The 13,928-nt window shown below is 38.2% G+C and overlaps 1 protein-coding gene across 1 annotated transcript in view; it reads right to left on the bottom strand.

The window, feature by feature from the left end:
- Nucleotides 1-8,326: 8,326 nt before the first annotated feature.
- Nucleotides 8,327-13,928, bottom strand: part of LOC135196158 (uncharacterized protein DDB_G0271670-like) — a 9,706-nt gene continuing 4,104 nt past the window's right edge. Inside the window, exons 2-3 of the mRNA XM_064222730.1 lie at nucleotides 11,433-11,528; nucleotides 8,327-11,169 (exon numbers count right to left, since the gene is read on the bottom strand). Of these exons, the coding sequence (XP_064078800.1) occupies nucleotides 9,373-11,169; nucleotides 11,433-11,528 (1,893 nt within the window). The 3' untranslated portion in view covers nucleotides 8,327-9,372. The remainder of the gene's footprint in view (nucleotides 11,170-11,432; nucleotides 11,529-13,928) is intronic.

Here is a 13,928-nt window from a genome sequence, read left to right as displayed (position 1 = left end):
CAAAAGAAAATTGCCTTAAAAAAAAGCTCAGTCACTTCCTGATGCAAATTCAGCGACAACAACAGCGGCCACGCAGCTTTTTGAGTTTGTTCACCTCCAGAAATCAAAAGAAAATTAAATAAACGATGCTTCATTGTGCCGTAATAGCAGAGAATTGATGGCTCTGGGCCACAATCCCTACCTTCTAGCTCTGCGTGAGTGGGAGGGATTACACGGTCGTACAAGGAATGGCTGTTAAAAATGCATTATGCCTTGATTTGGGGATGATTCGTCCGTTCTTCAGACAGAGGCTGTGTTTTTGCTACGGGAATTGCTTCCGGTCACCTAAGTCTGCGGAGGTGTAGTTTTGAAAACTGGTATGTATCTGAACTAAGCCCAAAATCAACCAATCCAAGGTCCCACCCCCACCAACCCCTCAAAAAAGAAAAAGAGAGAGAGAGAGAGAGAGAGAGAGAGAGAGAGAGAGAAACGTCAAGTAACAAAGGAACTTCTGCACGATATTTTATTTTCATTTTATACATTTTGAAATGCATGTATTTGTATCTCTAATTCATGTGGATATTCAACTAAATGTGTGAATTCTGTCTATATATTCAGTTTGTTTTGTAAGTTATGTAGAGTTAAACACTTTATGAGAACTGTTTAGTATTGACGGAAAAGGGAACTTTATCCGAATTTAATTAACAGCGAGACATTCCTCTTCCTGGTTACTTATTGATGGTAACTAGTCCTATGGTTTATTATTATTATCATTTTTTTTCTTTTTGCTCTATCACAGTCCTCCAATTCGACTGGGTGGTATTTATAGTGTGAGGTTCCGGGTTGCATCCTGCCTCCTTAGGAGTCCATCACTTTTCTTACTATATGCGCCGTTTCTAGGATCACACTCTTCTGCATGAGTCCTGGAGCTACTTCAGCGTCTAGTTTTTCTAGATTCCTTTTCAGGGATCTTGGGATTGTGCCTAGTGCCCCTATGATTATGGGTACGATTTCCACTGGCATATCCCATATCCTTCTTATTTCTTTTTTCAGATCTTGATACTTATCCATTTTTTCCCTCTCGTTCTCTTCAACTCTGGTGTCCCATGGTATTGAGACATCAATGAGTGATACTTTCTTCTTGACTTTGTCAATCAACGTCACGTCTGGTCTATTTGCACGTATCACCCTATCTGTTCTGATACCATAGTCCCAGAGGATCTTTGCCTGATCGTTTTCTATCACTCCCTCAGGTTGGTGCTCGTACCACTTATTACTGCAAGGTAGCTGATGTTTCTTGCACAGGATCCAGTGGAGGGCTTTTGCCACTGACTCATGCCTCTTTTTGTACTGGTTCTGTGCAAGTGCCGGGCATTCGCTTGCTATGTGGTTTATGGTTTCATTTTTCGTATTGCACTTCCCACATATGGGAGAGATGTTATTTCCGTCTATAGTTCTTTGAACATATCTGGTTCTTAGGGCCTGATCTTGTGCCGCTGTTATCATTCCTTCAGTTTCCTTCTTTGAGCTCTACCCTCTGTAGCTATTGCTACGTGTCATTGCTGGCTAGTTCTTTAGTCTGTCTCATGTATTGTCCGTGCATTGATTTGTTGTGTTCAGTTTCCTCTGTTCTGTTTGTCATTGTCCTGTCTCTGTATATTTGTGGGTCTTCGTCTACTTTTATTAGTCCTTCTTCCCATGCACCCTTTAGCCACTCGCCTTCACTGGTTTTCAGATATTGCCCCAGTGCTTTGTTCTCGATGTTGACGCAGTCCTCTATACTTAGTAGTCCTCTCCCTCCTTCCTTTCGTGTTATGTATGGTCTGTCCGTATTTGCTCTTGGGTGTAGCGCTTTGTGTATTGTCATATGTTTCCTGGTTTTTCTTTCTGATCTATGTCTGCAGAGTCCTGCCTTCGTCCATTCCACTACTCCTGCGCTGTATCTGATTACGGCACTGCCCATGTGTTTAGGCTTCTATCATATTTCCGGCGTTGAGTTTTTGACTTGAGTTTCGCCTTGAGTCTTTGCATATATTCTTTCCTGATCGTGTCCTCATCTCTTGGTATTTTATATCCCCTCCTCCCATTATTCCCAGGTATTTGTATCCAGTCTCATCTATGTGTTTGATGTTGCTCCCCATTTGGTAGGCTTATCCCTTCAGGTTCTCGTTATTATTATTATTATTATTATCATTATTATTATTATATTATTATTATTAATTACCATTATAATTATTATTACTACTACTACTATAAGTTCAGAGGTCAATAGGAAAGACAAATCCTTAAAAAGCTCAGCCTCTAAGTTATTAGTTGATACAAATGAAGCCAGCTTTCTGCCCGCACGGGCTCTTGTAGTAAGGAATTCAAGGGGGATAGAATGCTTGATGTGGACCTCTGGACACTGCCCAAAGAACAGAATCAAAATCATGAAAACGAAGCAACAAACGAAGAGAAACAGATAGAAGGTAAGGTTCAATCCGGCGGTAAGCTTGAATTTAAGGGTCAAAGAAGACGGGTATCCACTTTTGCCCTCCTTGGCGTTTGTGCCGATGCTGCCCTCCGGCGTGGAAAGGAAGTACTACCATAACTGAGAAGGGAGAAGTTTTTTTTTCTCTTCAGTCAGTGCTCAGGTAAAGAAGATGGACACCGTTTGAGAGTCATAGAAAATGGAGTCGTAATGGTTACTAGACTTAAGTCTCGGTTGGAATCACATGCCCGGAGGTCTACACCAGACATCCCATTCCCTTCACTGCCTTACGTCATACATGCGCAACCCATAAAGAAGAACGGACCTATTAAACAAATTATCCAATAGAGAGACATGAAACTGAGAAGATTAATGTAACACACATAGTATAATTAGTAATACTGGGTCATTCCAAAGACCATTTCACAGTGGCGTTTCTATTCAAATGCTGTCGATAACAGAAGTATTTTGGTGACAAACACAAAATTCCCAAATCATGCAACTCCATCGTCCATTCATCTATCGATGATTAAGATACTGACAACATGTCTTCAGTAATATGTAAATACATGTCCACGCTCGAGATGTCATCATATAACACACGTACAATCGTACACGTCAACTTAGTGTTTATTAGCCTTAGCAAATACAATTTATTTTGCGTATTACTTTCTTTTGCTCGTTAAGTACTAGAAAAACGTCTTACTCCTCAACAGGAACATCTTTTAAAGTATTTATATAAATAATATGTTCATAAAGAAACACCGATGTGTAGGAGGACTTTTGATATTACACAGAAAAGATTTAAAAAACATAACAGATAATCGGTTCGAGATAAGAGGAAGGCCAACCTTCCCAAAAAAAGTTCTTTTATTTTTGTCTAAGATATTCTTGACCTTGAGAGTAATGATACGACGAATGGCATTAAGATATTCCGTTGCCTTCTTCGTGTTCATGTCTTCGCGACCTTGTTTCTTCACATTTGAGATTTTATGTTTGAAAGCAACCAAGTCCTAGGATGATTAAGTAAGGTAAAATATATATTTCATTAGCACAGTCAAATAAATACACACACACATATAAATATATATATATAGATATATATATACACATATATATACATACGTATACATATACATACATACATAATAACCTCCACAGACTAGCATTAGGAATTTTTCGAAATGCGACATTGAAAAGAATCCATGAATATATATCGTTCGCTAAACTGTACACAAATTTTTCAAGATTCACACAAACAGCATACCTATCTTCTAAAAAAACAATTTACAGCCTCATAAATACCTCTCTGTCTCTCTGTCTCTCTCTCTCTCTCATCTTGAGTTGGTAGGCAAGTATAAGCCGCGAAGGGAAGATCCCTTACCTTGGAGGAATAATATTCCTCCAAGTCCTACCTGAGAGCAGGGGGTGGGGGTGGGGGGGGGGGGGGGCGGGAGGGGGAAGAGAGAGAGGTGGACGAAGGTCGCCAAGGAAGCAATAAAGAATATAAAAAAACAATAAAAAAAACAAGGGAAATTCGACTTCCGGTGTGTCGCGTGGTACCTGTAGCAGGTTGGACTATCATGGGAACTCTCCCACGCGCCTCGCCACTCTCTCACGCGTTCCACTCTCTCTCTCTCTCTCTTTCTCTCTCTCTCTCTCTCCAAATTTCAACAGGTAATTTTGTTAATGACCCTCGCGACTTCATAAAGCGTCCCTGACGCGGCTGTGCTACCGTTTTGATTTCAGGCCATTTAGTGATGTTTCTTTAAAAAGCTTTCTTAAAAGTAGTCCACAATAAACACAAAAGTGAATAATCACTCACGCATACACCTCACAAACGCACACACACACACACACTCACACACACACACACACACACACACATATATATATATATATATATATATATATATATATATATATATAATATATATATATATATGCAAAAAGAATTATAACGTATGCACAGACCGCACATCCACGCGGGCAATGCAACAAACCAGGGAGACAGGAAGGCGTGGAGGATAAGCCACCGCAAATATTCCCGTCGAGGTTTTGATTAGATTTAAGCTAATTGCTGAATCTTCTCGTGAGAACTGTTCGACTTCTGACGTAGGAGGTAATGAAGACTTCCGGTGATACTTCGTACCTCTCTCTCTCTCTCTCTCTCTCTCTCTCTCGTTATCAGTTCCTCGTTAGACGAGTGGATTTTGCGCTCGGCTACCAATCTGTTGGTCCAAAGTTCGATTTTCGGCTCAGCCAACGCGGAACCAGAGGAATTTATTTCTGGTGATAGAGATTCATTTCTCGGTATAATGGGGTTCGGATCCCACAATAAGCTGTAGGTCCCGTTGATAGGTAACCAATTGGTTCCTAGCTACGTAAAAATATCTAACCCTTCGGGTCAGCCCTATAAGAGCTGTTAATGAGCTCAGTTGTCTGGCAAAACTAAGATATACTTAACTTTTTCTCTCTCTTTATCAAGGCTATGATTTTCCTCGCAGTCTTTTTTTCCTGTTTCTTTTTGTATTATTTTGATCGGCTCTTCATGCATTCGGATGAAGAATAAACATTATTTTACGTTCTAGAAAATTAAGCAAATTCGCATTTGTTATTTCATGTTTTGATTCCCGTTGCTTTTGAATTTTTTTTTTACACATTTACCATTTTCTCGTTGCATGAGAATGCTGTGCAATTAGAGCCTGAAAGGTTCAAACCACTCACCTTGCATTTTAATCATTTGTTTGTCATCGTATCTATGTATTCATTTATATATTAATTTGTCTTTTTTTTTTCTTTTCTAATGGCCGATCTCTTCTTTTCGTATTCAATATCTGTAACGTCTTTCACACGAACACCATATTTTTTGGAAGCTTGATGTTCAAGCAGATGGTCCCTGTAGGCTTGCTCCATATGAATAACGGTCTATCTATTGAATAATAATAATAATAATAATAATAATAATAATAATAATAATAATAATAATAATAATAATAATAATAATAATAATAATACCATTAAAATCCGAAAATATTCGATGATTTTGGATAAATATACCATTGAAAGACCTTAGCATCTGTGAGCATTCCGTAGTAATTCTGGATGAGATCTCCCCAAGAATTTTATAAATTTTCGGTCCAAAATCATTCCTTAATTAACTGTTGAAGACATCAAGTGTATGAAATCATTCTCATTTCAATTTTCAACAGCTTCAGTTTAGTTCTATTTACGTATCACTACTGACGCAATCAATTGTACAGCCAATATAACAGTATCTATTTCTTTTTCTTCAAGTCGATATTGCAGCTGAGGAACCCACGATCGATCCCATGGGAAGGACTAAGAACACTTCTATTGACCTATATAGTCAGTCAGTTATGTACCCGGTGTTGATCGGATGTTGTGGGTCGTTGCAGAGAGAGAGAGAGAGAGAGAGAGAGAGAGAGAGAGAGATAGATTCATTGATTGATTTAGGAATACCAAGCTGGCGTGACAACATCTATTTTTTTCTAAAGGCATTCTTATTTTATTCGTAAATTATTCTCTATTTCTTTCCTCGTTCTCCCTCTTTTATTCTTTTTGCTTATATTTATTTTCTTTATCCTTATCAATTTTTTCCTCCTCTTCTGTGGTCGTTGTCTTTTCTTCATGTCCTGTTACTCATTCCTTTTATGCTCCTCTCTTCCCTTCTTATTCTACACGATTTTCCTCTCTCTTCTTCATTTCCTTTATTCTTTTTCTCCTTCTTCCTATCATTTATTTTTTGTTCTTTTCTTCCTGTCTTATTTTTCATATATTCTTCTCCATTTCCTTTATTCTTTTTCTTCTTCTTCTTATCATTATTTTTTGCTCTTTTCTTCCTGTCTTATTTTTTTTCATATATTCTTCTCCGTTTCCTTTATTCTTTTTCTCCTTCTTATCATTATTTTTTGCTCTTTTCTTCCTGTCTTGTTTTTTTCATATATTCTTCATTTCCTTCTTCTTCGTGTCATCGAAGTAAATTACATCGAGGGGACTCTCTCTCTCTCTCTCTTTCCCACACCGTTTCCGTCCTGTGGTGGGGGTTTCCCACGCTCAAGCAACTCCCACGCGACCTACGGAATCTGTGGGAACCAAGATCCCGTCTGTGGGAAAATAATCCGTCGTTGGGAAAAACGACGTAGACGGGGACAACTCCTCCCACCCACCCCCAAAGAACCTCCACCCCCAACCTTACCTTCCCTCCTAACACCAAAAGCAGCATTTATAGGGGTAGAGGATAGACTTTAAGAGACGTAAGTAGAAGAGAGGAAGGGAGTCACAAGGATTTGCAAGGATTAGGATGCCTAAAAGACTTATTGGTCCATCCTAAGAGGAGACATCGTGCGCTCACTTATCTGAAGGAGCAGGTTTTACTGTGCATTCACGGTGTCCTAATGATTTTGGTTAGCTCTCTTTTAAACGCTTCCACACTGTTGCTGTTTACAACTTTCGGAATCCACGAAGAGAAAAATGAAACAAGGAAGAAGGACAAATAGACTGGAAAAATTGCCCTTGTAGGAAAGTGCAGTTTACAGTAAGCCAGGAAAAAAGGAAGAAGAATAAAAAGAGGAAAGACGTGGAAGTGAGGAGAGAGAGAGAGAGAGAGAGAGAGAGAGAGAGAGAGAGAGAAGCTCTAAGTTGAACTGTGGTGTCCACGGAATGCAAATAGCAACATGACGAGAGAGAAAAAACGTGAAGAAGGAAAGAGTAAGAGACGAAGAGGGGAGACGATGCATAACTCGGGGTTTCTGGGAAAATGCAAATTACATATGACACGGAATAGAAAATAGAAGAAAAAATTAAGAAGGAAAAGAGAGGGAGAATCAGACAGGCAGGCAGAGAACGGAATGGAGTGTCCGTGAAATTCAAATTGCTATCTGCCGATAGATTAAGGTGTGCGAGAGAGAGAGAGAGAGAGAGAGAGAGCTATCAGAAAATGTAAACAGACGACTATTGAGAAAGCGAACACATTTGCTCATGTAAGCAGAATAGACTAGAACAAACTGACTATTTTTACGTTAATCGTAAAAATTCTTAATGGCGTCTATCCCCCCAGTAACCTTATTGGATATTATCGAAATGATAAGCTCTTTTACTCTTTAAGTATTAATACCTCTCATACCTTCATTTTTTCATGCACAGTAGTATACACCAATTCTTTTCATAAATTTTAAGTCTCCCTTTGAAATTTATTATTATTCAGACGATGAACCCTATTCACATGGAACAAGCCCATATGGGCTATTGACTTGAAATTCAGGCTTCCAAAAAATATGGAGCATATTTGAATAAACTGGGAGAAAGGAAGAGGAAATACAGAAAGAATAAATCAGTTATTAGAAAATAAATGAATGAATGAATTAATAGGTAAATATATAAGAATGTAAATTAATTATTAAAACCAAAGAAGTTTGTTTTAAGGTCGTAATACATTGCATTTTCTCCTGAAGTTTTTAAGTTCTAATTGAGTTGAATGTAAGATTTTGGCAAAGCACTGGGACCGATGAGGTCATTCAGTGCTGAAATGGAAATCGATAGTAAGAAGGTATGAAATCTGTACCAGGAGGAGTTGCATTATGAAACAATTGTTAGGAGAGGGCGTTAAGTAAGATGGAAGAAAAAGACTGTGAACTGAGGTACAGTGAAAGGAATGAAAGGGGTTCCAGCTAGCGGCCGACGGGATGCTCCAAAGGAACTTAAGTAATGCCTACAGTGAACCGCATGAGGTGCACTGACGGCACTACCCCCATACGGAGGGTGTAGAATAGGAACTACGAATAAAACTGCAAATTTCTTATTGTTTTAATTTCCAAACATTAAATATTTTCAGATATTAACACTAAAATAGTCACAGCCAATTAATATCTAACAAGGGATAATGGTATTAAAACTAATTGCACACAGCTAACGCTTAACATTGCACATATATCCATGGCCTTAAAATCTCAAGAATAAAAATAAACTTAGAACTTGGTTATCTACAACCAACAACAATGTTAACAATAATGGAACTTATCAAGGTTAATCATAAATCATTCACCTTTGTCTCTGTCGCATGCACACACAAACTTACAACTGGTAGCTTTTCAAAGATAATAACACTCGACACTTCCAGAAATTCTTTCCAAAGAAGTTCATTGTTAAGAGACAAAATCTTCACATCCTTAATTTGGAAATTCAGCGCTAACATGAATACTTAGACATTCGTGAAAACTATCGTGGTAAAAGAATGAAAGTTTCCAGCCGATAACTGAGCAACTGAAATATACTAAGTGGATGATTATGACGATCCCACACTGGACATCTTTATGCCAACTAAAAAGATCTTCTTCAACCTTTTCCTATTTTATGTTAGTCGTGAAGACCTTCAAGACATTATTTGTGATTGAAGTTCAATGTTATTGAGTTTGTTTTTTATTACTGAAGTCCTATTTTCTTCTTTGTTGTATCATTTTCATTTGCACTGAGACGAGACAACTTCAACCACACAAGTGTCGCTAGACTTGACGGTCACCAAATTCTCTCACCACTTATCAAATATTCAAAGGAAAAAATGCATAAAAAAAGGATTATTCTTTTGTTTTTCTATTTCTCTCTTCATTTGTAATTTGCTTAGCTATCTATTCATTTATTAATCTTTTAATTCATTTGTTCTTTTCTAATTAGCGATCTGTTTTCTCTGCATTTTCTGTTATCTTTTGTTATTTCTTCCAAATGAACCCTATAAATTCTTTGGATGCTTGAATTTTAAGTCAATGGGCCCTTCAGGGTTGTTCCATATGAATAAGGTTTATCTTCTGAATCCTTACGATCAAAAGGCTTTAAAGCAGTCAAGCAGATGTAGGTTAATGTCACCCAAGGTATATAGAATGGTATCCCTTATTCTATATACCTTGATGTCACCAAGGCCTCCAAGGCTGGGCCTCCCCGTTGCTTCCCGCCACCGGAACTTCATAGGGAGCAACCCTTCTCTTGACCTGGAAGGACGATGGCGCCTTAAGCGAACGTGACGGTGATGATAGTGATGACGTTGATGGCGATGATGGTGACGACGAAGTTGTTGTGACTGTTGCCGAAAATGACACAGGTGGAGAAGATAACGATAATGAAACAGATGCTGAATATGAGGGAGAGGACGATGATGACGGTGAAGGGGTGGAAGATGACGAAGATGAAGATTCTGGTAATGACGATGATAACGACGAGGAGGGAGAGTATGGATGAAAAGTGGCACTCTCTTCGCGTGATCGCTCGTCACCGGTGACCACTAGATTGAGAGGCTCTTGGGCCACCGCGGCGTGGTGACTGTCGAAGGCTGTTCTAGAAGACACACTGGAGGGAGAGGCAAAACTAGCATATTTCAAGCTCTGTTCACATCTCACCGGACTGCTGCTGTGGAGAAACAACGCCCCCGTTGGTAACTGCGGCTTTGGTTTGATCAGTACAGTCTGACTGGTGGGATGCAAATCAGACCTGGAGCCAGGGGCGTCAGTTTCTTGCTGCCTAGAGACGCTGATGGCAACATGGCTGCACTGTGATGGGTTCTTTCCTTCCTTCTCATAAGGTTTTATCCACAGGGGTCTTTCGTTCGATACAGGAGGCGCGTTTCCCGAGAGATCTGGACGGCAAGTAGTTTGGGACAAAGATGTGCTCACTGCAGGGAAAGTTCCATTCTCACCGTCTAAACTAGAACTTGCTGGTAATGACATTTCAAAATGCCCCTTAGGATCAGCAATTGTTTTGGGATCACTGTATGTGTAGTTTGAACTACCAGTTGACAGATATCTACTGAAAGCAGCCTTTTGATTAGTTTTAAAGTATTCTGATGGGCCTTGCACAGATAAACCTACGACAACATTCTGTGTATCGCGTGTTCCATATACAGAATGGGATGTTAAACCATCAGTTTGGTATTTCTGTGCATGAACATCCTGTTGCAAAACGCTACTTGCAACCGATTGATTTTTACTAAAGTTTTCCGTTTGTGTGCCTCCATCGGCATTCGTGCTCGCTCTGGGTGAGTTTACCGACCCAGACAAAATACCTGCGCTCTCCCTTTGAGACTTAAAAGGAATGTTAGTCCCAGGTGGAAGTATCAAAGCCATCTGCCCATTGGCCAGCCTCGCGGGTACTAGTGTCACCCCAGCACTGACTGTTACAGATGTGGTGGGTTCAGTATTTTCTGGCTTCTTTAACAAAGGCATCGAACTGTCATCAAGTTGGTTTTCTGTCTGGGAAACGCCATTTTTTGGGAGAGGATCCAAAGACCCCATCGTGCTGGAATCAGCGGCTGTAGCGACGACATGCGAGGGCGCTGGTAGGGAGGACGAAACGGCTGGAATGATATGATGTCCAACACTAGTACCATTCATGAGGTGACCACTCGCCACCGGTTGAGACAGCGTCTGGAACTGCGGGAAGGCGCTGGAGATAGAATTCAGATGAGCTATGATTTTTGAGTGGAGGTCTCTAGGAACACCAGCCACGCCGTTCAGGTACCTGGTGACTTCAACGGCGCACTGGTTAAACCCAGCTCTATACTTCGCCCTCTCGTCTGGGCCTATTGGGCGTCCATTGCGACCTACGATAAGGCCTGTCATTCGGCCGTTTGCAGACTCGTGACGATGGAGAGCTTGCACGTGACGTACCGTCATCTCTAAAATGTCAGCTTTTTCCAGCTTGCTGTACCGTGATGGCTGCAATAACAACAAACGAAATGAAAATGTATGTACAGAAGTTTGATACATAAACAAATATAGATTTATACACACACACATATATATACATATACACATACGTCTTTATATATAATAAAACATGTTCTATCTCACATATACACACTCACATACTTCATACTTATACTAAGAATAAATATCTAGAAGCCAGATGAGAGGATTTCACGAAGACATGCATGAAAGAAAATGTTTTCTAATGATAAGGATTAATAAAAACCACTCACGTCTTTCTTCAGGGCCTCCAGAACAAGCGTCTTCAAATCATTCAGACATCTGTTGATCCTCTGTCGACGCTTTTTCTCCATGAGGGGTTTGTTACTCTGAGAAGTGAAGAAAAATAGATATAAATTAATAAATGAAGAATAAATAAATCACTCAAAATCAAATAAATTACAATAGCTTAAAATAAAAAAACGCCCTAAATATAGGGAGATCACTAAGAGGAAAAATTAAAATGTAGTAAGGTATCTGAGGGCCATTCTTGCAAATCTCAAAGGATTAATATTATTTAGTACAGTGTTTTCTTAACCTTCTTATTACCACGCCCCCTCTAAGAGTTGATCCTTCCATCCACGCCCCCTTTGCACCTAGAGTAAAATTCCAGCTCAGATTTACAGAAAAGAAAGAGAAGGAAAGAGGATTTCGTGGGATAGGGAGGGAGGTCAATATTTACAAAACATGGTAACCCCAACTGAGTAGTGGACTATAGGAAACTAACAATACAAGGGGACACTTGTATTTTCTCATAAACTTCTGAATATTAGATCCTCAGCCTTGTTAACAGAATAACGAATATAATTGGAGAATTTCTCATTTTTCCATAGGGCTAGGCCCTCCCCTGGAAATCGCTGACGGTCCCCCAGGTTGAGAACCATTGGGGAATAACATTAAACATACAATTTGCAGGACAAAATTTTAAAGTTCCTCCGAGCAAATGTAAATGAATATTTTAAAAGAATAAGATTAAACACACTCTTGAAATGTTTTTCAGATCTCATGAATGAAGGGTTCTGGTTATCTACCGATATTTTAACTTTATTGTATAGTGATAAATATATATATATATATATATATATATATATATATATATATATATATATATATATATATATATATATATATATATATATATATATAAGTGCTATGTATAGATTCATTATAATACAATCATTATACGACTCAAGAATAATATGCTCAATGAAATTACAGAAATATTTGTCACGTGAGCTATTATTTATACATATAAATATAAATATGTTATGTATGTATATAAATATTTATTCATATATATATAATATATGCATATGTTTGTATAATGTATATACTTATCATATAGTATATACATACATATGTAATATATATGAAAAATATTTATATACATATAAACATATTTATATTTATATGCACACAACCATGATACACACACACACACACACACACACACATATATATATATATATATATATATATATATATATATATATATATATATCATGGTTGTGTGCATAAGTGCGAGTGTATCCATGTAAACATCATGTGGTTTAACTTGCTTATATACAGGCTGTACACATGAATAAGTATGTATTTACTGAAGATTTTGAAAAATGACTACCACAAAATTGATACTTTTTTTTTCTTTCACTGTATGGTACAATTAAAACATAGCAAGCATATAATGGAGTTATAATTTAAAAAAAAGTAAAATATATCTAATACCGCTTCTCCCTGAAGTAATGGAAGGTAGAATTGTAGAATTATAGCTTCCCTGTATATTTGTACACATACGTACACACGCATGTATGTATGTATATATATATATATATATAGTATATATATATATATATATATGAATAATTATCACATCGAACCGTGATCCATTTATATATCAATTCAAGCTACAAATGTCCTTTAATATCTAAATTCACTTTACCTCCCAAATGATATATTTTCATATACTATGTACCGAAGGGGAATTTTTTAATTGATAATAATTTCGTCCCCCCATGGGATCGAACCACCGTCCAAGTGGACGGGGACGAAATCAGGACAGTCAGTGACGCTATCCAATCAGCCAACAGAGACGCTATATAAGTTCATATCGATTCTGACCTTACAAATCACCCTCGATCTGGGAGCTTTCGTAATTAGAATCGATATGAAACCCTGTCTACCATGTTGGCCAATTCGAGCGTTTGACAGCACGTAGCCTTTTGTTATGAATAATTATCACATCGAACCGTGATCCATTTATATATCAATTCAAGCTACAAATGTCCTTTAATATCTAAATTCACTTTACCTCCCAAATGATATATTTTCATATAAGGCAGTCCCCTGGTTACGACGGGGGTTCCGTTCTTGAGGCGCGTCGTAAGCTGAAAATCGTCGTAAGCCGGAGCGACACTTGGAAATATGCCTTAAACTAAGAAAAAGTTAGAGAGACCTTACCTGTGTGACATGCAAGTATTGCATGATGTGTAGTGTGGTTAAAGTTAGAGAGACCTTACCTGTGTGACATGCAAGTATTGCATGATGTGTAGTGTGGTTATTTCAATGCCAAAGGATGGTTCTTGAATGTATAATTCTTTATTAAACTCTTGTGACACTATAAAGCACAATGTACTACACTTAATCCTTAGGTTAGATTATACACTAAACACTATTACACTGTATACTATAGTAGTACACTAATCCTTTGGTAGATCCTGGAGTACACTAAA

Source organism: Macrobrachium nipponense, chromosome 23 (assembly GCF_015104395.2).
Source record: "Macrobrachium nipponense isolate FS-2020 chromosome 23, ASM1510439v2, whole genome shotgun sequence".
Taxonomy (NCBI): domain Eukaryota; kingdom Metazoa; phylum Arthropoda; class Malacostraca; order Decapoda; family Palaemonidae; genus Macrobrachium; species Macrobrachium nipponense.
The sequence above is the reverse complement of the archived record's forward strand: the minus strand, read 5'-3'. Positions and strand labels throughout refer to the sequence as shown.